Below are 23,906 nucleotides of genomic sequence, written 5' to 3'. Positions count from 1 at the left end.
CACCCGTAACAGTTATACGGTGATCAGTGGTGAAAGGGTTAACTAGGGGGCAATCAAGGGGTTAAAACATTTATTAGGTAGTATATGGGGGTCCCCGACGCTATAAAACGCTGACGGCGAACCTAAATATTTACCTCCCTAACTACCGTCACCAGCGACACTAATACAGTGATCAGAAAAATGATCGCTTAGCGACACTGGTGACAGGGGGTGATCAAGGGGTTAAAACTTTATTAGGGGAGGTTAGGGGGTACCCTAGACCTACAGGGGGGTAATACTAACTGTCCTACCACTGCTAACTGTCACAAACTGACACTATGCAGTAATCAGGAAAAAAAAAAAAAAAAAAACCTGCTTGGTGTCAGTTTGTGACGGGGGGGGGGGGGGGCGATCGGGGGTGTTTAGTGTGCCTGGCATGTTCTACTGTGTGTGTTTGTGTTGTGCACTTACTTACATGTCTTCTCCCCTCGGCGCTGGAACGGAAACTGCCGAGCCGAGGAGAGATGACATCACATCCTCTGCCTCTGTGTACTATACAGAGGCAGGGGATGTTTCTCATTGGCTGGGAGCGATCGCGAGGGGGGGGCCACGATCGGATGGCCTCCCCCTCATCTCTCAATGCTCCCAGCCAAATGCCGACCGCAGCTGGCACCGGGGGGGGGTCCGATCGGACCCCCCACCCGCGGGAAGGCAATCACGTACTAGGTACGTGATTTTGCCTGCCCGTGCCGCTCTGCTCACGTATATAGGCGTGAGGCGGTCGGCAAGTGGTTAATAAATGTTTCCTGCATAACAAAAGGGTATGCCAGCTGCAACATTTTTCTCTTTCACAATATTTTTATTGAAAAGAGACAAACTCACAGAACAGTGAACAGACATCAAGGCCTATGGCGGAAAGTGATTTGAGAATGATAACATATACCACAGACAAGTAGGCCTCTTCTGCGGTATAGCTAGTAAACTACAAACAAAGAGGAAAGGTAACCAGATGAAAATGCCTCTGTACCTTTACAGTCTGTAGAATAATAGCACACCATGTAGCTCTCAATGACCAAAGTCTAGATAGTACGCTAAGCAAGCAGTATTTCAGGAATCATCATGTAACAAATAATATTCAATACCTGAGACTGACCTATGTTCGCATATAAAAATAAAGTCCTCTCAAGTACAAAAAAAAAAGAAAGAAAGAAAGAAAAAAAAAAAAAATATATATATATATATATATTAGTTATATTAGTTGAAATTCGTTATTTTTTATTCGGACATTCGGATGCATAAATTGCACATGTCTAATATATATATATATATATATATATATACACTGAGCAAAATTATAAACACAACACTTTTGTGTTTGCCCCTATTTATCATGAGCTGAACTCAAAGAGCCACGACTTTTTCTATGTACACAAAAGGCCTATTTCTCTGAAATATTGTTCACAAATCTGTCTTAATCTGTGTTAGGCCCCTTTCAAACTGGGGCGGGGGCGGTGTCGGCGGTAAAACGCTGCTATTGTTAGCGACGCTTTACCGTCAGTATTCGGCCGCTAGCACGGCGGTTTTACCTTCCGCTAGCAGCCGAGAAAGGGTTAAAAACCACCGCAAAGCGCCTCTGCAGAGGCGCTTTGCCGGCGGTATTGCCGAGGTGTCCCATTGATTTCAATGGGCAGGAGCGGTGTATACACACCGCTTCTTCACCGCTCCAAAGATGCTGCTAGCAGGACTTTTTTTACCGTCCTGCCAGCGCACCGCTCCAATGTGAAAGCCCTCGGGGCTTTCACATTGGAGACAAAGCAGCGGCACTTTCAGGTCGGTTTGCAGGTGCTATTTTTATCGAAATAGCGCCTGCAAAGCGCCCCAGTGTGAAAGGGGCCTAAATGAGCACTTCTCCTTTGCTGAAATAATCCATCCACCTCACAGGTGTGGCATTCCCAGATGCTGATTAGACAGCATGATTATTGCACAGGTGTGCGGTTTTATCACACAGCACAATGCCACAGATGTCGCAAGTTTTGAGGGAGCGTGCAATTGGCATGCTGACTCTAGGAATGTCCACCAGAGCTGTTGCCCTTGAATTGAATGTTCATTTCTCTACCACAAGCCTTCTCCAAAGGTGTTTCAGAGAATTTGGCAGTACATCCAACCGGCCTCACAACAGCAGAGTTCAGCTCATGATAAATAGAGACTATCCCATAAGCCCCCTGATGTGCAAGGGGGCTTTTCCCCCACCAAAAGGCCAGACAGCTATAACTTCAAAAAAAGGAGTCGAAAAATTGACCACAAAAATGTGGCCAGAGAGCAATTAACAGAATCTGTGAACTTGCATCTGGCAGTAAATAACCAAAAATAAGAAATAAAAAAAAAAAACCAGAAGAAAGAAAGGAGGAGTCATGAAGAAGAAAGTAAGCCCCGCCCCAGGGAATCCAAAGCCATCTCCGGTGGGCTCGGCAGAATTTCCTATATGTCCAAAAAGCGGGAAGGCTGGCTCGTCGGTGGAAACTGGTCCAACCAGGGTTGCCAAATCGCCAGCTGCAACATTTTTCTAGTTCTAGGACAGATAGGGAAAGCGTTGGAACCTCAATTGGGGTTTTATAACTGTCTATACACCATTCTATTGAGAGCAAGATTTTGAATGGAGTTCTATCGAACCATTTAATTTCCAGAGGATGTTTGCTTTTCAGTACTGCATCCTTTTATTCACCAAGGACTTTCTTGTTCTGTAAGGTAGCTGCCTAAATTAGAGCTTTCTTTTTGTGGCAAATTTTAAAGTTAAAAGTCTGCAGCTACACATACTGTACCTGCTGACTTTTAAAATGAGGACACTTTCCTGTCCTGGAATCCAGCGATGTCGGCGCTCCAGTTTTCATCGGCTGTCAGGTGCTTCCCCAGACATTGTCGGTAAGGGAACCCGGCAGTGAAGCCTTTTGGCTTCACTGCCGGGTCCCTACTGCGCAAGCACGAAGCGGGCTGCGCTATCTTACAGAAGTGGGGACAGGGTACCTGTCAAAAACAGGTACCTGCTCCCTGCTCCCCCCTGAAAGATGCCAAATGTGGTACCGGAGGGGGGGAGGGGATCATATAAGCAGACGTTCAACTTTTGGGTGGAACTCCCCTTTAATCCTATGTGCGGTCATTTTCCTATATTTAACAAATAATGAAATAAATGAAAGAAAAATACTAGTTATGAAATAAAATAGTAATTTACTGTAGCATAGTAATAAAACAGTACTCTTGCAAAATACCCCACAACTAACTTTAAAAGAGACATTGTCACCTTGGCCATTAAAGGGAAAGCAACAGTGGGTAGGTGAGTACTACCCCCGACCACCATATATTCACCCCGCACCTCTTTAATAAATTTAATTTGAATCTGCACTGATAGTTTGAATATCTATACACATATAATAAATGTTGGCAAAACCATTTACATCATTTTTATGTAATGATGTAAAAGCTGAAGATTCTTTATTAGATTAGATTTTAAAAAAAGTGATTTGGGGCTTACATTGATAGGCAAATGGCGCACATTACCAGGCAAATTTAACTTATATTTCAGATCAGTTTGAGATGATTCACAGATGCATATGGCCTGACATTGACTTCCTTAATACCTGCAGTTAAATTCTTCCTAAAATGCATCAAGCAGCTTTGCATTTACATTGACTTGTTAGGAGAGAAAACCAGTCCTGAAGTTTATGCATACAGGCCCTGATAGCTCACAAGGCCATTTCCAGACTCCAGGTCACAGTTATGATCTCTGCTTACCCAACACAGTTCCATAGTATTTCTTCTCCTTCAGTACCTTCCCTCCTCTCATGAAGCGGCAGATAAATTCCGCCTGGTCATGCTTTTCCTTGTGCACCTTGAAGCAGAGGATGGAGCACAGAGAGTGGCGAATTCCACCAACAAACTTTTTCTTTACAACATTCCAGCATGTGTATGAATCCTGTTCTTGTAGTTCTCTGTAATTGCCTGCTGTGTAGAGGGAGCCTTTCTCCTTCACTTCAGTTTCCTTGTCACCTCGCCGGATGAACCATACTGCAGTTATGGACCTGGGGTATCGCCCTGAGATATGGCATTTTAGGACTGCAATGCTCCCATCAGTCCAGTCCTTGCACCCTGAAATGTCTGTCACTAGAATAGCAGAGAGACAAGATATATTAAGCAATGATTGATAATCATTTAATTCCTTAACTGGCAGAGAATTTATAATTATTGTTCATTTAAACAAGCTTCCTCTTTAGCTTATTACCACATCCAAACACAAGCTCATTATTTCCCAATGCTGTTTACAGGTCACTTAATACTTAGATACAGTGGAAGTATGACTAACAGCCTACATTAAAGACATCATAAGGTGGCCTCTTTGGACCTGATCCATACAAGTCATGTTACAGAAAATGCAAAAAAATATATATATAAAGGGCGCAAAGGAATCAGTACAAAAATCAAATGTCAAATTAATAATATACACTGTGTAGCTAATTAATAAAGTGCACAATAAAATAAAGTCCATATCAGAAATGTCCATAATAATCATATGTGAACAAATCTTCTTGTGTATGCTCCAACACTGTGAAAAATAAAGTGCAAACGTGCTTCAATAAACTTGCTTAACCACTTCAGCCCCGGAAGAATTAACCCCCTTCCTGACCAGAGCGTTTTTTGCAATTCGCCACTGCGGCGCTTTAACTGACAATTGCGTAGTCGTGCGACGTTGTACCCAAACAAAATTGACGTCCTTTTTTTACCACAAAAAGAGCTTTCTTTTGGTGGTATTTGATCACCTCTGCGGTTTTTATTCTTTTCCCTATAAACAAAAAAAGAGCGACAATTTTGAAAAAAACACAATATTTTGTACTTTTTGCTATAATAAATGTCCCCATTTTTTTTTAAAAAGCAAATTTTTTCTCAGTTTAGGCTGATATGTATTCTACATATTTTTGGTAAAAAAAAAAAAAAAAAAATTGCAATAAGCGTATATTGATTGGTTTGTGCAAAAGTTATAGCGTCTACAAAATAGGGGATATATTTATAGCATTTTTATTATTATTATTTTTTCCCGGCGATCTGCGATTTTTATAGTGACTGCGACATTATGGCGGACACATCGGACAATTTTGATACCTTTTTGGAACCACTTTTGGAACCAGATCGCCTCGGACAGCGATCAATGCGATTAAAAATGCATTGATTACTGTAAAAATGTCACTGGCAGTGAAGGGGTTAACACTAGGGGCGGTGAAGGGGTTAACTATACAGCGATCAGTGCGATTAAAAATGCATTCATTACTGTAAAAATGTCACTGGCAGTGAAGGGGTTAACACTAGGGGGCGGTGAAGGTGTTAACTATGTTCCCTGGGAGGTGATTCTAACTGAAGGGGGAGGGGACTGACTGGAGGAAGTGACGGATCGTGGTTCCTAGCTAATAGGAACACAGCGATCTGTCACTCCTGTCAGAACAGAACAGGGAAGTGTGTGTTTACACACACTCGTCCCTGTTCTGTCTCTCCTGGTCACGATCGCTCGTAGCCGGCGGTCATCGCGACCATCGGCCACGAGCATTGGCAACCCAGCTGTGCAGCGGGCGCACACCTCCACAGGGGAGCCAACCTGCTGCAGTATAACTGCGGCGGCTGGTCCGGAAGCGCTTAAAGTGCTTCACCCAAAGCGATAAAAAAATGCGCTCACCAGATCGCCTCGGCCACACAGTGACCTCAAAGCATGAATAATGGGAAGGACTCCTTCATTCAATGCTGTAACTCCTTTGTAGATCCCATTCCAATCAAGCAATCATATATGGAGGAAGCTGGATCCCAATCCACTTTGCAGGAATACAAATGTAGGTGTCTTCACCTTATAACATCTCTCCACTGCATATATCAACTTGCATCCACTGCATATATCAACTTGCATCAAGTAGGTCTGTAAAATAGCTCCCCAACAAAGAGCCACAGAAGGCAGAATATAGTGTAATACCACTTTATGTTTTATTGCTTAAAAAGAGCACTTACATAGTCCAGCATGAAATCACAAACAATCCGCTCAGGAGGAAGCAGAAACCGGTCCGACACCGGTATAAACCTCGAAATGTGCGTAGTGCATCTCAGCTGTGCAAGCAATAGTATAGGGCTCCTATGGTTGCATGTTACAGAAAATAACTTGCAGCTATTCTAAGAAAAGAGGTTGTGTTGTCCTCAATTGGGAAACGGGAGTGTATAATAAGTACTTCTGTCTAATGGCAAAGGATTTTCAAAATTGTTAAGTGAGTCATCAGCCCGTCACTGTTGGAGCGGTCTGATAATAACAAGTCATATAGAAGACAGTTGGCTATAGTTATTTTGTATGTTGGCCCACGATCTTAGAGGAGAAAAGCTGTACTTTTTGCCTAATTGGTATGATTACATCACAGCTCCAGAAGTTAGAGGATAAAAGGTATGGAACTTAGTAGGGATGATATCCGATCGGGTGAAATGTATTATTGCCGTCTCCCTGAGAGACTTAGTACATTTATGAAGATTTTCTAACATAGTGTCCCAGTCTTGGGAGAATCAGCTTCCCATTCATGCATCTGTGGCAATTTATCAGGAGCAGAAATGTTTAGTAGATGACAGTGTAATGAGGCAATTAAACCTTTACAGCGTGGTGAATTTTTGCATATTTGTACAAAAATCGTAGTGGGCCAGGTAGATGTATGTTTATTATGAGAAAAAAATCTATAATATGAAGAAAGTGGAAATGTCCTTGAGGAAGGGCATTTTTGGTCCTTTGAAAATGCGAAAAGGGAATAAATTTTATCCCAAATTGAAAGGATGAAAGGGTCAGTAAAGAATTTGAAATCCACCACTGTAAAGGCAAAGGGTTGGGAAAGGTGGATGGTAAAGTGGGATTGCCTAAAAATGAGACACCTGAGGGTCCATCCGAAAGCAAAACGTATTTGCCTTTATAAAGTGACCATAATTTGTAAGACTGAGCCACCGAAAAATTCAGAGTAAGCAGGTTTTTATACAGTGTGGATTTAGACCATAATAGGCCCATTAGGTAGTAGGGTTGTATAAAGGTTGATTCAAACCTGATCCATGGTATTTAGAATTAGGGATAGTTCACTGAGCTAGTTGAGTTAACCTGGCAGAAAGATAATAAAGCCACAGATGTGGGAAGCCACGTCCTCCTGATGACTGGGAGTAGTAAAAAAACAATATGTTCAGAAAACAGTTTTTTTAATTAGACCAAATAAATTTGTTTCTCACCACTTGGAATGTGTCTAAAAATAATTTCTGAGATTAGTATGGGGAGGGCCCAAATAAGATAAAGGATCTTCGAGAGAATATTACTCTTAATTGCTACAATTTTACCTAAAAAGGAGATCTTATAAGAGGCCCAAAGTTTAGGCATATTACATAATTTCGTAATAAGCAGGGGATCATTTTATTGAAATATGGTATGGATATTAGGAGTTAACGTGATCCCCAGGTGGGGGATCGAGTCCATAGACCATGAATAATGAAAAGAAGAGCGGAGAGATTCGCACTGGGAGGGGGGAATACCAACAGGCATGTCCGTTGATTTAGACAAATTGACACGGAGATCCGAAAGAGAGAAGAAATTATTGAGGATCGAAAGAAAGAAAGAGATATATGAGGCTGGGTCAGAAAAAGGACCACATCGTCCGCATACATACATACTTTGTACGTATGTGGGTCTTGCTGATAGCCTTGAATATCTAGGGATGTAATGTAATAGCTGTGGCTAGGTGTTCCTTGGCCAATGCAAAAAGTAAAGGGGAGAGGAGAGGGCACCCCTATCGGGTCCCCCACTCCAGTGCGAAAAAGTCTGAGTTGCATCCCGGAAGCTTAATTCTGGTTTTGGCAGGTAATATAGAACCTTAAAACCATGTAGGAATTCTGCACAAAAACTGTATTATGGTAATAGCGTAGACAGGTATTGCCAGGAGACACTGTCAAATGCCTTATGGATATCAAAGCTAAGTAATAGAAATTGTTGGGAATGTAGATTAGCATCTTGAATGATATTGGTGACTAGATGCAGGGCCGGGACAAGGGTTGGGCAGGAGGGGGCGGATGCCCTGGGCACTGTGGTATAATTTGAGGTGGGGGGGGTGGCACCACAAGGAGATTTGGTGGGGGGGGGGGAGATTTGTGGTAAGAAGGGGATAAGAATTATTCTAGGAAGGCACATTTGCGGAGGTGTGCTAGGAGTGGTGATTTGGGGGGGGGGATTTGGGTTGGGAAGGGGGATGAGAGAAGAGAATTAATGCCGGGAAGGTGGATTTGGGGGGTTTGTGCTATAAAGGTAATATGGTAGAGGGGAAATATTTTTTTTTGGGGGGGGGGGGAATTTGTTTTAGTAGGGATAATTGGAGGGTGCTAGCAGGGGAAATTTATGGGAGGATGGAGGTAATTTGTGCTGGAGGGGGGATTTTGAGGGGGGGGGGTTTGTGCTTGGAGGGGAGATATGAAAGGTAGAGGATTTGTGCTAGGAGGGGGAAGATTTTTTCTTTGGGGGGAGGGGAGATTTGTGCTAGGGGCATATTGAGAGAGACAGGATTTGAGCTGGGTGCTTAAGGGGTGAGCATGCAGATTAGTGCTTGATTTTTTTGAAGGGGGAGGATTTTCGCTGACACATAGGGGTTGATTTACTAAAGGCAAATAGACTGTGCACTTTGCAAGTGTAGTTGCTCCAGAGATTAGTAAATGAGGTAAAGCTTCACTATACAAAGAATACCCAATCACATGAAAGGAAAATAAAAAAACAGCATCTTTGCTTGCACATATTTGGATGATGGAAGTCAGCAGAGCTTCCCCTCATTTACTAAGCTCTGAAGCAACTTCACTTGCGGAGTGCACAGTCTATTTGTCTCTGGTAAATTAACCCCTGATTCTCATGCTCATACATCTTGGAGAGGGGGGTGGGGGGTTATTTGGCATGTTCTCCCTGCGCTCTAGATGACCTTCTCACACTGACTAGATGGATATTATCCATTAGGGATAAAGCCTGAGCCTGACTGCACTGAAGAAAATGGGGAGATGACTGATGCTAATCTATCTGCCAATAATCTACAAAAAATCTTTAGAACATATTTATCACTGAAATAGGGCGAAGGTTAGCGGGAGGGAATGATCTTTATTGGATTTAGGGATAAGTGACATGTTCACCAATAACCTTTCTACTGGGACCTACTCGGGACCCTTCGGGGTAAGACCACGCTATATCAAGATACCTCTTAACTCGACTCAAGTGGTTACCATCAAGAATGTACTAAAATAAAGTGGGGACCTAGTATAGGTGCACATTTTTTGTAATATAAAGTGGTGAATCCATCTGGTCCTGGCGTGGTAGAAGATTTCAGAGATTTAATGAATTTAGAAATTTCCTCAGTAGTACAAGGGGCGATCCGAGTGGCCAGTTGAGAAGCATTGAGAGAAGGTAGAGGGATTGTATTTAACCACGATAATGCTGAAGGAGATACAGACTGATTAGGGGGGATAATAAGATTTTGTAGAAGTTTTTTCAAAAGGTACTAATACATCCTTAGGGAGGGAAACCAGTAGCATTTTGTAGCCCATAAACATGAGTTTATAGGTTTAGAGCTGGTACTGGCTAGCTCAGTAGATTGTTTTTAAAAAGGCCTGGATTCTTTCCTAGATACGCATAATATAACTGGATACTAATATTTATAGGTAAAGTTGATCCAGGGAACATCTTGGGAGATAAGAAAGGAATTGTTTCCCCTGCTGGAGCAAATTGGATCATGCTTTTTTGTTTTTTTTTGCCTTCCTCTGGATCAACTGTGGCTACAGGGATGTGTATATAGTAAGTCCCCTGCATAGGAACATTCAACTTGCAAACTTTCAAAGATGCGAAGATGTGTCTGCTTGTTCAATCCTGTAACGCTGGGTACACACACTCAATTTTTTTCTCATTCAACCCAGCGAAAACTGACAGATCGCAATACTAACACAAGCAATGTTAGTGCAGCGATCTCCCCCGCTGTGCCTTTGTGTTCTGATAGGGGGACTGATCAGCTTTTGTCTGCAAGCACTGATCTTTGTTAGACTTATGAACGATCGATCGGAACGGAACTCGTTCGTAAGTAGGCTCCTTCACACCAGCTGACCGATCGGGTCTGCCTGTCCATTATTTAGCCAGGACCCAATCGGACCATCCTCTGTTCTCTATGGAGCAGCAGATGTCAGTGGACATGTGTCTGTTGACACCCACCGGCATCTGATCCGGTCTGCTAAAAACAAACTAATGGGGATACGTCCAGCGGATCGAATTGAATAACAGTCGGATGGAAACGGACGCTATAGCGAACAGCAGGCTGTGTCTGTGCTTGCTCTGCATAGTGGAGCGGACACAGACCTGTCATCCGCCTGCTCAGTGGGGATCAGCAGAGAGATCCCCCCTAAGCAGGCGGATCCGCTTGATGGATTCTGCTCTGTCTGAATAGGGCCTTACTGTATAGAATTGTATACAGCATATACAGTATCTCACAAAAGTGAGTACACCCCTCACATTTTTGTAAATATTTTATTATACCTTTTCATGTGACAACACTGAAGAAATGACACTTTGCTACAATGTAAAGTAGTGAGTGTACAGCTTGTATAACAGTGTAAATTTGCTGCCCCCTCAAAATAACTCAACACACAGCCATTAATGTCTAAACTGCTAAAGTGAGTACGCCCCTAAGTGAAAATGTCCAAATTGGGCCCAATTAGCCATTTTCCCTCCCCAGTGTCATGTGACTCATTAGTGTTACAAGGTTGCAGGTGTGAATGGGGAGCAGGTGTGTTAAATTTGGTGTTATTGCTCTCACTCTCTCATACTGGTCACTGCAAGTTTAACATGGCACCTCATGGCAAAGAACTCTTTGAGGATCTGAAAAAAAGAATTGTTGCTCTACATAAAGATGGCCTAGCCTATAAGAAGATTGCCAAGACCCTGAAACTGAGCTGCAGCACGGTGGGCAAGACCATACAGTGGTTTAACAGGACAGGCCTCGCCATGGTTGACCAAAGAAGTTTAGTGCACATGTCATTTCTTCAGTGTTGTCACATGAAAAGATATAATAAAATATTTACAAAAATGTGAGGGGTGTACTCACCTTTGTGAGATACTGTATATATATATATATATATATATATATATATATATATATATATATATATATATATATTTTTTTTTTTTTAACTCTTCTGTTGGTTGGAACACACATGCAAGATAATGGCACAACAACCCAATAATGCAAACAGGGCCAGCAAGAGCTCTCTGTTTCCACTCATTGTGCCTGACCTTCCGTCTCCACCCTGCAACATGAGTTCTTCCATGTGAAGTCGGCAACCAGGTGAGGATGAATAAAATGTCTCTTTATTTCATCCAAGGAGTACATGTGTTTCAAACAGAACCAAAACCACAGTTGGGCCACAAGGTTAAAATCTCCCCCTAAAAAACATATGTGGAGATTGAATCTCGAAGAAAGTAGAGAATAATGAGGCTTGTGTTTCGTTTGGAGCATATATGCCATTGTGATTTCACTGCCAGCTATTGTGCCCTTGATGATCAGAGATCTTCAACATCTCACTAAATATGTTGTACCATAAATGGGATTGGGTTGTGAATCAGAATTACTCCCCCCCCCCCCCTCTTTTTTTGATGAATAGAGGGTAAAGAAGGATTAAGTAACTGCTTTATGTAAAAACGTGGGGTGACTGGATGTAGAAAAATGTGTCTATTGTAATAGGAGAATCTTGGCTCCTAATAATTTATATTGTGTGAAGGCATTCTTCCATTTAAGTGGGCAATTATATCCCTGTAGATTGTGTGATATAATTCTTAATCCCACCTTCTACAGAGGAAATAAACAGTGTTCTAATATTGGTTAGAAAGCAGGATAGACTCGAGGGGGTGGGGGGTAGCGAAAGATCCACAACTCCATATGCATGCTTCTGTGATAAACATTGCATGCTTAGATACAATACAGAGACTTAAGTACCTAACAAATTGCACCATCCTAGCAATATTTTGACTAGGAAAACAAGTTAAACAGGTTGAACAAGAAAGGGAACCCATTAGTACTATCCAAAAATGTGGGTCAAGGACTTGTGGCCCTTTCACACGGGCTTTCCGATCAGGTCCGCCTGTCAGTTTTTCAGGCGGACCTGGTTGGACACTCCATTCACCCCTATGGGGCAGCGAATGTCAGTGGTGACATGTCCGCTGACACCCGCTGTTATCCGATCCTATCCGTCAAATCCAGATGGATGGAGACCCTATTTTCCATCCGTTGATCGGATTGGATGAAAACGGACAGGCGGTCCTTTTTCATTCGATCTCCCCATAGAGGAGAGCGGGACTCTGACAGGTCTGTCTCAGCACAGTGAGCCGAGACGGACCTGTCATCCGCCTGCTCAGCGGGGATCAGCAGATTGTTTCCCTGCTGAGCAAGCGGAGTCCGTCAAACGAACAAGCCCTGAAGTCCAGACAACAAAAAAAAATCTGTAGGACTAAAAAGTCCATAACTCAATGCAACACATCCAGGCAGCATGTAGTTGAAAAATGCACGAAAGGTGCGCCAGGCAGTGCTTAAGAAGGTATCCAACTAGAATAAGTCCATCTTAGCATGCTTCATAATGAATCCTGAATCTATCCCTCCAAGGAGGGTGGCCCTCAGAAATGGTGGTCACAATGTAAGTGGTGCCATTATGTGGAATGATTAATTTAAATGAAAAAGTGATTTCCTTCAGTTTGCAATGATGATCTAAGGTCTCAGGAGAGATCTCAGGGAAAATTTGCCGCTCTTAAGATATCTTCTTTAATCAGAAAGTCTTTCATACATAAGACAATTGGCTCTAGGTGGTTTGCCTGGGGGTGGTTTGGGGCGCAATGCCTGATGAATATGGCCACAAGTAAATGCACGTGGGTCCTGGTCGGGCAGCAAAGATTTAAAGAGTCATAACATGGCAGGCATGAGATATTTGGTCGTTTTTGGGACACCTGAATTCTAAAGTTGTTATGCCTGTAGCAGTTGTCTAAGTCCTCAAAATGTTACTGTAAATGGCTAAAAGCAGCCGCTAGACTCTCACGCTCTCTGCTTAACTCATTGTAAGCAAGGCTAAGCTCATCATGTTTAGTTTCAAATATGTCAGTCCGGGTACTAGTGCTGTGATTTCTTGTGAGAGAATGAGAGTAATCTTTGAAAGTTCTGATTGAAACTTAGCTGCAAGTTTGTTATTCATGGCTTCTATGCTGTGTTCCAAATCCCCATTAGTGAGTTGTGTTGAATACTCACAGTCCTGCTGAGCTGTAGTTGGAATCGTTGCTGAATAAGGAGAAGGAGCTGAAGAGGGAGGATGGGTGCCATCTTGAGCCATGCAGAACTTCTCACGCCCATGGAGGAGATAAGTGGTAAGGGACTTCTGGGCATCTTCACATTCTCGTTTCTGTGGTGTAGGCATCCACAGAGTGTTCTGCGAGGGGGGGGGGGGTATAGCAGTTGCAGCCAAAGATGAGCAGTGAAAGCCCCTCTATGCAGGCAAACTGTCCCGGAGAGCAGCTGCCGCCCGGAGTCATGCCATGCATGTGCCTCCAGGTTCCCAATTTTGATAATTGTAATATTTATTCTGGCTTCCCATGTGGACAGAACACCTATCATTATGGAAGTAGATTTTCTGCATGGCTGGAACATTTTATTTATGAGCAGACCTGATCTTTCCCCCTTCCCCAAATCATCATCAGACAAATATCACACAGACTCCCATTGCTTGTAGAGCCCTTCACTACTGCTGCAACAACCCAATGGTAGTAGTTAAAATATAAACAATGAACAGATACTTATGAACTGTGTATTACATGTAGAGACAATGGAAGCTTTACCTATTTTACATGGAGTTATCATATCACTAGAGACTAGTAAAAGATTACCCCAGGTATGTAATTGGGTTCTGTTTGTAAGCCACCTCTAATTTAGAGGAATTTTTGAACCCTTCTAGCCTTTTTACTGGTGCACTGTGGCTTACTGCTGCCTAAAACATTCGCTGACCAACCAGAGGTGACCAAGTGACTGATGCCACGCTGTCCATCTTACAGGTTTTATTGGCTCCAAGGAAGAGCGGAATAAGGTTTACAGAACAAACAGCGGCAAGAATCCCTCCTGTCATATAGAAAAATAATTTCAGCCCCTATAATGGGCCAAGGGTATACCTTTAGGTTGAGACCAGTAATTCATTAATGTGTGTGCTTGAGTCCAGCAATTGACTGACAAAGCTTTCTGAAGGTGTTCTCTGTTGTTAGTCACATTCCCATCATCAAAAGTAGGACAATTTTCCATTCCCTGGGACTGGATTCTGAAGCTGATGAGGTCTCCCCTGGCAGCAGGCCTGAGATGCCAAAAAAGCTCCTCACTGTGGACCTCCTCTCGAGGAAAAGCCTGGGTCCTTGGACTGACGTTCTCTCCAGGCACAGCCTAGGAGGCAAAGGGTTCTCGAGTATTTATCACCTTCCCCAACCCCCATCACTGGCAATAATCCTCCTAGGGATTGGCCAGAGTAGAAATAATAACCCATAATATTGTTTCTTCTTGCTCTATCTGCTGGAGACCACTCCCCAGTAGCAGGCAGAAGCAAATAATATTCTGAGTTTAGGAAAAACCCAACAAACACAAAAAACAATAAAAATTAGAGCTCAAACTGGGTACAAGCCTAGCTGCCCACTTTATTCAGACTAGTGGCACTCCAACTATGGCAGGACCACTATCTACAAACTATACTGATACAGTGTATATATTTAGGGACCATAGTTATGTGCAGTGGCAGAATATAACTAAGATGTTTGTTTATAATACAAGTGTTAGAAATAGATTATAGTTTGGATAATTTTGCTGGGCTGGGTTGTTGAGGAACTTTTTATATAGTTCTTCTACTGTAAACAGTGTTTTACTAGTTACTATTTGCTTTTCTCATACTCATCTGCATCAGACAATGCATTTAAGATTGCTTCCTAGGCTTTCATACACAGATTCAAAGACTCATTTGCATAATAACAGCAGATCCAACACGAAAGGTTTAACTTCTTGTCTCCCAAGCCTGTTCTGACATTTTTCACATATACTGTTTACTGTATGTAAAAAATCAGCATTTTTTTTACTAGATATATACTTAGAGCCCCCAATCATTATATATTTTCTGAAAGCAAAGGCCCTGTTGGTCGTTGCAATTTTTTTATCTCAAACTATTTTTACACTTTGGTTTTTCAAATGCAAACACAATATAATATGCTATTAAAATATAAAATATAAAAGATCTTATGCTAAGTAAATAGATACCTAACATGTCATGCTTTAAATTTGCGCACACCTGTGGAATGGTGACAAACTACGGTACTTAAAAACCCTCATATGAGACGCTTTAAAAGCCTTTACAGGTTACCAGTTTAGAGTTACACAAGAAGTCTGGTGCTAGAATTATTGCACTCGCCCTGACCTTTACAGTGATACCTCACATGTGTGCTGCAATCACTGTTTACATTTGTGTGTTCACATTTATGTGTGAGCACAGGGAGGGTGGGGTCACTTTACAATTTTTTTTTTATTAGTATTTATTTTATTTACATGTATTTTATACTATGTCTCTTTAAAAAAAAAATTGATGTGCTTTATTGCTATCACAAACTATGAACAACATTCCTTGTGATAAGTGGGGCAGTGACAGGTATTCTTTACTGAGAGATCTGGGGTCTGTTAGGACCCAGGTCTTTCCTCTGCCCTCAAAAGCATCTGATCAGAAGTTTTGAATACTTTAAAGTGCAGAGGAGTGGTTTAGGGTCTTTTAGACCCCAGATCTCTTCATAAAGAGAACCTGTCACTGCTCATTACTGTCACGAGGGATGTTTACAATTGATCAGAATTTTTTTTTTAAAAGGACAGTGTAAAATAAAGAAAGAAAAAACGAAATAAGGAAAAAGAAAATATAGATAATAATTTTAAGCGCCCCCCCGCCCCCGCGTACTCGTGCGCCAAAGAAAAGGCATACGTTGGTCCTGCCCGCAAATGTAAACAGTGTTTAAATCACACATGTGAGGTATCACCGCGATCATTAGAGTGAGAGCAATAATTCTAGCAAAAGACCTCCTCTGCAACTCTAAACAGGTAACCATTTAAAAATAATCATCGCCTATGGAGATTTTTAAGTACCGTAGTTTGTCGCCATTCCAAGATTGCGTGCTCAATTTTTAAAGCGTGACATGTTAGGTATCCATTTACTCGGCGTTACATCATCTTTCACATCATACAAAACATCGGGCTAACTTTACTATTTCGTTTTTTTAAATTCAGTGAAGTGTATTTTTTTTTTTTTAAATTGCTTTGAAAGACCGCTGCGCAAATACCGTGTGACTATAAAATATTGCAACAAGCACCATTTTATTCTCTAGGGTCTGTGCTAAAAAATTATATATAATGTTTGGGGGTTTTAAGTAATTTTCTAACAAAAAATACAGATTTTAACTTGTAAGCATCAAGTGTCAGAAATAGGCCTGGTCCTTAAGTGGTTAAAGTAAGTCTGAACGTGCTTCATACTTTGGGTCAGAAGCTTTTGCTATATAGCTATAGATTGCTTATTGAAATGGATTTATGTGTTTGGAATATTTTTTTTGTCAAACTTACCGTATTTGCAGAAAATCTGAAATAGGACTGCCAGTAGAAGGCCACTAATAGCTGCAATCCATAATCCTATAGGTACATAAGCATCAACTGCAAAAGAAAAGTCAATGTCAGAATTTTATACGCATATTTCATTATCCATTATACACATGCAGTGTAGCAGTGTAAGTGTATTTTTACTGCTTTATTCTAATGCTGTATCTGTTTTTAAATAACATCCTTGCTTTTGGATATTGTTTACTGACAAATTACTTAATTTACCTAATGTATCTTTCTTCACGTTCAATTGTTGTTTTTAATTTTATGACGGTTATATCCAGACCACTTTTATTTTTATATACTAAGAAAGGCTTATTTTGTAGCATAGGCAGCATACTTACCTAGGAATCTGAGTCTCTCTGTTGTACCTCCTGGCACTGTAGGGTGATAAACGGTACAGGTGTAATCAACGTTGTCATCGCTGTAACTAACGTTGGACCGATAAGTGGCCTCTAGCGAGTAGGTGCCGTTCCCATTCAGCCACTTATTTAACTTGTATCCAAGGGGCTGTCCATCTCTTTTCATTGCAAGGCTCAGATCATCAGGGTAAAAGCCTGACACCAGGCATACCAAGGAGGAATTCCTTTGACCTTTGCTGGAGAGGTAGAATGTGACTTGCGGACGGGCTGTAAGGTAATGAAATAGAAGTCATCAGAAATCTTCAAATATTGCTAAGGATTTTAAATAATTGCTCTTCATGGCTGCCTAGCTTTATCTAATCTGTTAAGTAAAAATGGATTGCTGGGTATTAAAAGAGAAGTCCAGCCTGAGCTCATTTGGCTGGGCTTCTCCTCTGGCTCACAGGAGTGCAATTCGTTTTGCACTCCTTTGACCCATGTTCAGCAGAGAGCGGCCTGAAGTCCGCTCTCTGCTGACGTCACCAGGATCAGTCCAGGCACCGCGTCATCCCGACTCAGGGAGTCTGGATCTGCCAGGTGCCTGGACTGATAACCATCTCAGCCTCTTAGCGAGCCGCTGAGACAGCCGCTCCCCGTCCCTCCACAGCTCAGCGCTCCATTGAGCGAGGAGGAGCAGAGCAGCAGAGCTGCTAATTGACAAGAGCTGAGAGAATCCAGCCAAGTTCGATCGCTCGGTTCTCAATGCAGAGACGCCAGGGGACAGATGCTGCACCCACCTAGGCAAGTATGAATCTTAAAAAAAACAAATAACATACTTCTCTTTTAATATTTGACATTTTCAATTTAAACCAGCAAGTAGAGCCAATGGTTTCATTTTGCATGTTTTCAAGTTCCCCCATACTCCCTATTGAAAACAAAATAAACAAAATAAACAGCACAAAGCCCCTAACTTTTACTTTGTAGCACACAAGTTAGGAGCACTTTAGATCTCTGGCAGATCAACAGGTATTTTTCTGTTATTGCTGCATTTTTAAAAGGGGATAAATGTTTATGTATTGCAAATCAATACTGAATACTTGTTTTTTTTTTATTTCTCCTCAACATATATTTAAAATGTTAATTTGTAAAATATATAAAAACATAAATTAACCACTTGACCTCCGGAAGATTTTACCCCCTTTGTCCCTTGGGCATTTTTTGCTATTCAGCACTGTGCTACTTTAACTGCCAATTGTGCGGTCATGCAACACTGTACACAAATTAAATTGACATCATTTTTTTCATACAAACAGAGCTCTCTTTTAGTGGTATTTGATCACCACTGAGTTTTTTATTTTCATATTATATAAACAAAAAAAAAGGGAAACAAAGCATATTTTCTACTTTCTGTTATAAAACATATCCAATAAGAAAAAAATGTTATTTCTTCATGAAGTTAGGCCAAAATGTATTCTGCTACATGTCTTCGGTAAAAAAAATCCCAATGAATGTATAATAATTGGCATGTGCAAACGTTATAGCATCTGCAAGCGAATATATATATATATATATATATATATATATATATATATATATATACACCAGCATTTAGGCAGCTATGCCGCTATACTAGTAATGGTTGTGATCAGCGACTGGGAGGGTCACTAACTAACTCTGACATCAATAGTGACACAGTGGGGGTTATTTGCAAAGTGCACTTGAAATTGCACTGAAAGTGCACTTAGAAGTGCAGTTGCTGTAGATCCGAGGGGGACATGCAAGGAAAATAAAAAACAGCATTTTAGCTTACATATGATTGGATGATAAAATCAGCAGAGTTTCCCCTCATTTCAGATCTACCCCTCAGATTTACAGCGACTGCACTTCCAAGTGCACTTTCAGTGCAATTTCAAGTGCACTTTGCACTTGTAGTTTGCACTTGTAGTGCAAAGTGGATTTGCCTTTTGTGAATAACCCCCACTGTCACTGTACTAATGCCACTGGCTGGTAAGAGGTTCACATCTAGGGGCAGTTGGCAGGTGGTTAAAAAATCTATTTGGGACAACAGGAAAAAAAAAAAGCCAGTATTAACAAAAGTTTTTAATGTGGAATTTGAGACTTACCCCCAAAAGTAAGTTGGAATGTTTTCTTCAGTGGGTAAGGGACATTTTCTTGCTTAATTTGGCAAGCAAAGCGAGCGCTGTCGTCCCCCAGGACAGGAGTAAAGCAGAAGGAGTTTTGCACCCTAAACCCGTCACTATCTGAGCCTTCTACCACCAGTGGGATGGAGGTGCTGAGGACTTTTCCATTTCTCACCCACTCAAACGTCACATCAGGAGATGAGAGGTTACTAGCTGAACAACTTAGCTCGTTGGACTGGTTCAGAATTACTGTTGTTCCTTCAACTTTGATGTAGCGATAATCTGATGAGACAAAAACATCTTGGTGATTAGTTGGCATTTACACACCATGTAACTTGACCATAAAACAAGTATTTGTCAGTAAGCCCCCGTTTACATTGGTCCGGCTTTTCATATAATTTTACAGTTCCAAATCGCATGACAAGTCGCACCCCATTACCGGTAATGAAACATATTGCCTCGACTCATGTCACAGCGATTATGGAAAAGGTTCCTGCACTACTTTTTAACGATTTCATTGCGACTTGCATAGACTTTTGTTAAATGAAGTCACAAGCCGTAATGAAATCGGCAGTGCAAATCGCATCGATGTGCGGCTTTGAAATTGCGTTGAAGTAGCGCAATTTCAAAGCCGCACTGGTGTGAACCAGGGCTAATGCATGTGGCTGTTCTGAAGAGTCGATCTAAAGTAAAACATTGAGTACCTGCTGCTCTCCCTTGCTTTTGCCATTTACAAAAAAAAAAAAAAAACATCTAGACCCAGTAAATACTTCTTTCCTGATGAGGGGTCTCTCTGGGTCTGCCCAGTCGCTGTCCCTGTTGATATTTCCACCTCTTAGCTACATCCGCTGCATCCATGGATAGACTCTGTGTGAGGCAGAGGCAATGACTGGCTACCACTGCATACTCAGGCAGAGGTACCAATTAGGACAGGTTATAGGAGACATTAGTGGGCTTCAGTTTAGTGTCTTTACTGCACACAGAACCTAGCCTTGGCCTTAATGGCAAATGTGCCAGTGAGGGCAGAATTCAGGACATATATAAATTGAGGTTTGCACTGGAAGAAACCAAAACATTAAAAGTCAGCAGCTACAAATACAGTAGTTGCTGACTTTTAATATTAGCACACTTATCTGTCCAGGTATCCCGCAATGTCAGCACCCCAGCCGATTTTTGAATCGGCTGTGAAAATGTAGTATTTCTACCTACCTCTTCCATCAGTTTACCTACTTGACTACATGGCACTTTCACCCCCTTCCTGCCCAGGCCAATTTTCAGCTTTCAGCACTTTGAAGGACAATTGCGCAGTCATGCTACACTGTACCCATATACCGTGTTTCCCCGAAAGTAAGAACTACCCTGAAAATAAGACCTACCCTGGTTTTCCAGGAGGGCTGCAATATAAGCCCTACCGCGAAAATAAGCCCTAGTTTAAAGTGGTTGTAAACGGCTAGAATCCTTTCTATTACAGCACTACACAATGCAAACTGAGTGTCTCTAATTTAATCTGTATTCAAACACCCTCGGTACAGCGCCGAGCAGCGTCTTTTGGTGGTATTTAATCACCACTGTTTTTTTTTATTTTTTTGCTAAGCAAACGCAAAAAAAGACCAACACATTTTGAAAACAGTTTTACTAGTGGGTACTGATAGGTGGCACTGATGGGGCTGCACTGATGATCAGTGCCCTGATTATCTGTGTACATGTCCCCTGTGACACTGGCCGGTGACCAGCTCTGCTTTTCTCAGTGACAATGCGTGAGGAAAGTACTGCCGATAATCGGCAAGTATGTTTGCAATGTGATCAGCTGTGATAGACAGCTGATCACATGGTAAGGGACCACTGTGATTGGCCCTTTACACAAATTTGTGATTGGGTGTGTCCAAAGGGGGGCGTGGTCTTTCGGCTATAGCACCAGTCGGAAGTGGTTAAGGAGCCTGACAGCACTGTTTACATACACCTGCATAGTGAATGCTTCTCTTGTCGCATGTTGTACCCATGGAAAATTTTCAGCTGAACAAAGATCAGGGTTAAATGTGATCTTTAAGTGCTTTTTCACAAAAGGGGTTGTTGTTTTCTAAAAAACTGCTTTTAGGTCATGTAATCAATTTAGATTCTAATATGTTTTAGCAGAGCTTTTCTGTCATCTCAAACACATTACAAAGTTCCGGATAACTGTGTTTAATTAGTTAAAGCAGTATTAAACCTAAAACAAACATTTACTATTATGTTTTCACAGCACAAACTCCCCAGCAGAATGTACCAATTTACAGGCATGAGACAAACCACTTAACATTACCAGGGGAGATTACAGTGATGTTTCTATTTATTCATGCAAAACCTTTATCCCAAAAGGAAATAAAACTGCAGTAACTGATAATAAAGTGTTAGCTGGAGTTTGGCTTCAGTTATTGTATTCAAATCTGCTAGTTCATTTAACACTCCCATAACCCCAGACTGACAATGCTGCTGTCTTCTGTGCCTCCTGTTCTCATTCCTCCAAAGTTGTGTCTCGCTAATACAGGAGTGTTACTGGCCAGATCACTAGGTGAAAACAGAGTGGAAAAAGCCAAAAAAAAAGAATACTAATGCATCCACCGCATCTAATGATTGGTAAGCTGCAATATTTAAAATTTTTGGTTTTGGGTTTAATATGGCTTTAATAGCATAGTTCATCTCACAATGTGGTTGTGTGTTGAGACTGGAGGAAATTAAATTGTCCTGTTTCTGTGGCAGCCAATTACATTCCAGCTGTTTTTGTTCTGGAGCAGGTGACACGTTAACACCTGATAGACTGCAGTAGGCAACTTACAGTATCTCACAAAAGTGAGTACACCCTTCACATTTTTGTAAATATTTTATTCTATTTTTTCATGTGACAACACTGAAGAAATTACACTTTGCCACAATGTAAAGTAGTGAGTGTACAGCTTGTATAACAGTGTAAATGTGCTGTCCCCTCAAAATAACTCAACACACAGCCATTAATAAAACAAGAAAAGCCGCTCCAGGTAAGTGAGTCTCTGGCTAATCCCCACACACACTAGTCAGGTGCTAGCCCAGCTCACATGCTGTGTAACATAAAGAAATTATTCCGGACGGCTGCACTTCCAAAAATCCTTTTATTGAAGCTTCATATGACAAGTGGTTGACAGATGGAGCAGGGGACAAAGAGGTAGACGTGTTTTGCACAAATGTTAGCGCTTAGTCATTACCTATTGGAACTGGTCACCACAATCACCTATATACTGCTCTAATGTATCATTAGGTTACAGTTAAAAATTAGTACTCAGCTGGTGTTAAAAAGAAAACCCGGCTAGAACACATGGTACTTACACTCAAATTACACAGCCATTAATGTATAAACCGCTGGTAACAAAAGTGAATACACAATACACAGGTTAAAATGTCCAAATTGGGCCCAATTAGCCATTTCCCCGCCCCAGTGTCATGTGACTCGTTAGTGTTACAAGGTCTCATGGGGAGCAGGTGTGTTAAATTTGGTGTTATCGCTCTCACTCTCTCATACCGGTCACTGGAAGTTCAACATGACACCTCATGGCAAAGAATTCTCTGAGGATCTGAAAAAAAAGAATTGTTGCTCTACATAAAGATGGCCTAGGCTATAGGAAAATTGCCAAGACCCTGAAACGGTGGCCAAGACCATACAGTGGTTTAACAGGACAGGTTCCACTCAGAACAGGCCTTGTCACGGTCGACCAAAGAAGTTGAGGTCACGTGCTCAGCGTCATATCCAGAGGTTATCTTTGGGAAATAGACGTATGAGTGCTGCCAGCATTGCTGCAGAGGTTGAAGGGGTGGGGGGTCAGCCTGTCAGTGCTCAGACGCTCAGACCATACGCCGCACACTGCATCAAATTGGTCTGCATGGCTGTAGTCCCAGAAGGAAGCCTCTTTTTTTTTTTTTTTTTTTTTTTTTTTTATTTAAGGAATGCGGATTATACAGAAATGCAATGAATCAATCATGTCAATCAGCTTTGTCTATAATTAGGCTATAACAATAGCTCATCAATTAAGTCGATGTACAATACTGGGGTATCAATCAAGCTTACATTACAACGCAATAGTTCAACAGAATATCTGTGTTCAGAAGACTCTGCAACAGACATATTTTGCAATTCAACCAGGACAGTATAGGAAACTTCCTAACTGGCAAAAAGCATAACTTTAAAAGAACTGTGTAAAGCATTCCGTAAGATCATTAGGGAAAAAGGGGGGCCCCCTGGAACGTAGAGCAGGCTCATCCCCCTTGGTCAGATACCAAGCTATTATACTTTAGTGGGCTGATCCAAAACATCATACTTCTTGTGAGTTGTGGATCTCTATCCTGGTTTCCCAGGAGTGGTGCCAGTATGTTCCCGCAGTCCGGGGGGATTTTTTCATTTTTAGGAAAAAAGAGTGGGTGACACCAGTGATGTCAATGGGGGAACGGCTATGAAAGGAAGAAAGGGGGAGCAGAAGTAGGGAAGTAGGTGGGAAGGGGAGTGATTATGGAGTTCCGGCAGGGCCGACGACCCAGAGCCCCAAATTATCCTTGAATAGGATATTTAAATGTAGGTCTTATATTCGTCCGAGAAGCGGAACAGGTCCCAGTGTGTCCAGCGGGTATTGTGTTCCTCCTCTTTTTCCCCTAGGGCAGCTGTAAGATGCTCCATCTGCTGAATATCGTGAACCCTAGCAAACCAC

At 41.7% G+C, this 23,906-nt stretch overlaps 1 protein-coding gene across 2 annotated transcripts in view; it reads right to left on the bottom strand.

The window, feature by feature from the left end:
* LOC141148601 (tyrosine-protein phosphatase non-receptor type substrate 1-like) overlaps positions 1–23,906 on the bottom strand; it is a 73,286-nt gene that overhangs the window by 35,599 nt on the left and 13,781 nt on the right. For both annotated transcript variants that reach the window (XR_012245235.1, XM_073636199.1), the window contains exons 3-6: positions 19,183–19,482; positions 17,063–17,347; positions 16,686–16,772; positions 3,766–4,134 (exon numbers count right to left, since the gene is read on the bottom strand). Coding sequence is in view for 1 of the 2 variants with exons in the window: in XM_073636199.1 (XP_073492300.1) it covers positions 3,766–4,134; positions 16,686–16,772; positions 17,063–17,347; positions 19,183–19,482 (1,041 nt within the window). In the remaining variant the exon portion in view is untranslated. The remainder of the gene's footprint in view (positions 1–3,765; positions 4,135–16,685; positions 16,773–17,062; positions 17,348–19,182; positions 19,483–23,906) is intronic.

The sequence above is a fragment of the Aquarana catesbeiana genome, linkage group LG06 (genome assembly GCF_042186555.1).
Source record: "Aquarana catesbeiana isolate 2022-GZ linkage group LG06, ASM4218655v1, whole genome shotgun sequence".
In the NCBI taxonomy this organism is placed as follows: domain Eukaryota; kingdom Metazoa; phylum Chordata; class Amphibia; order Anura; family Ranidae; genus Aquarana; species Aquarana catesbeiana.
The sequence above is the reverse complement of the archived record's forward strand: the minus strand, read 5'-3'. Positions and strand labels throughout refer to the sequence as shown.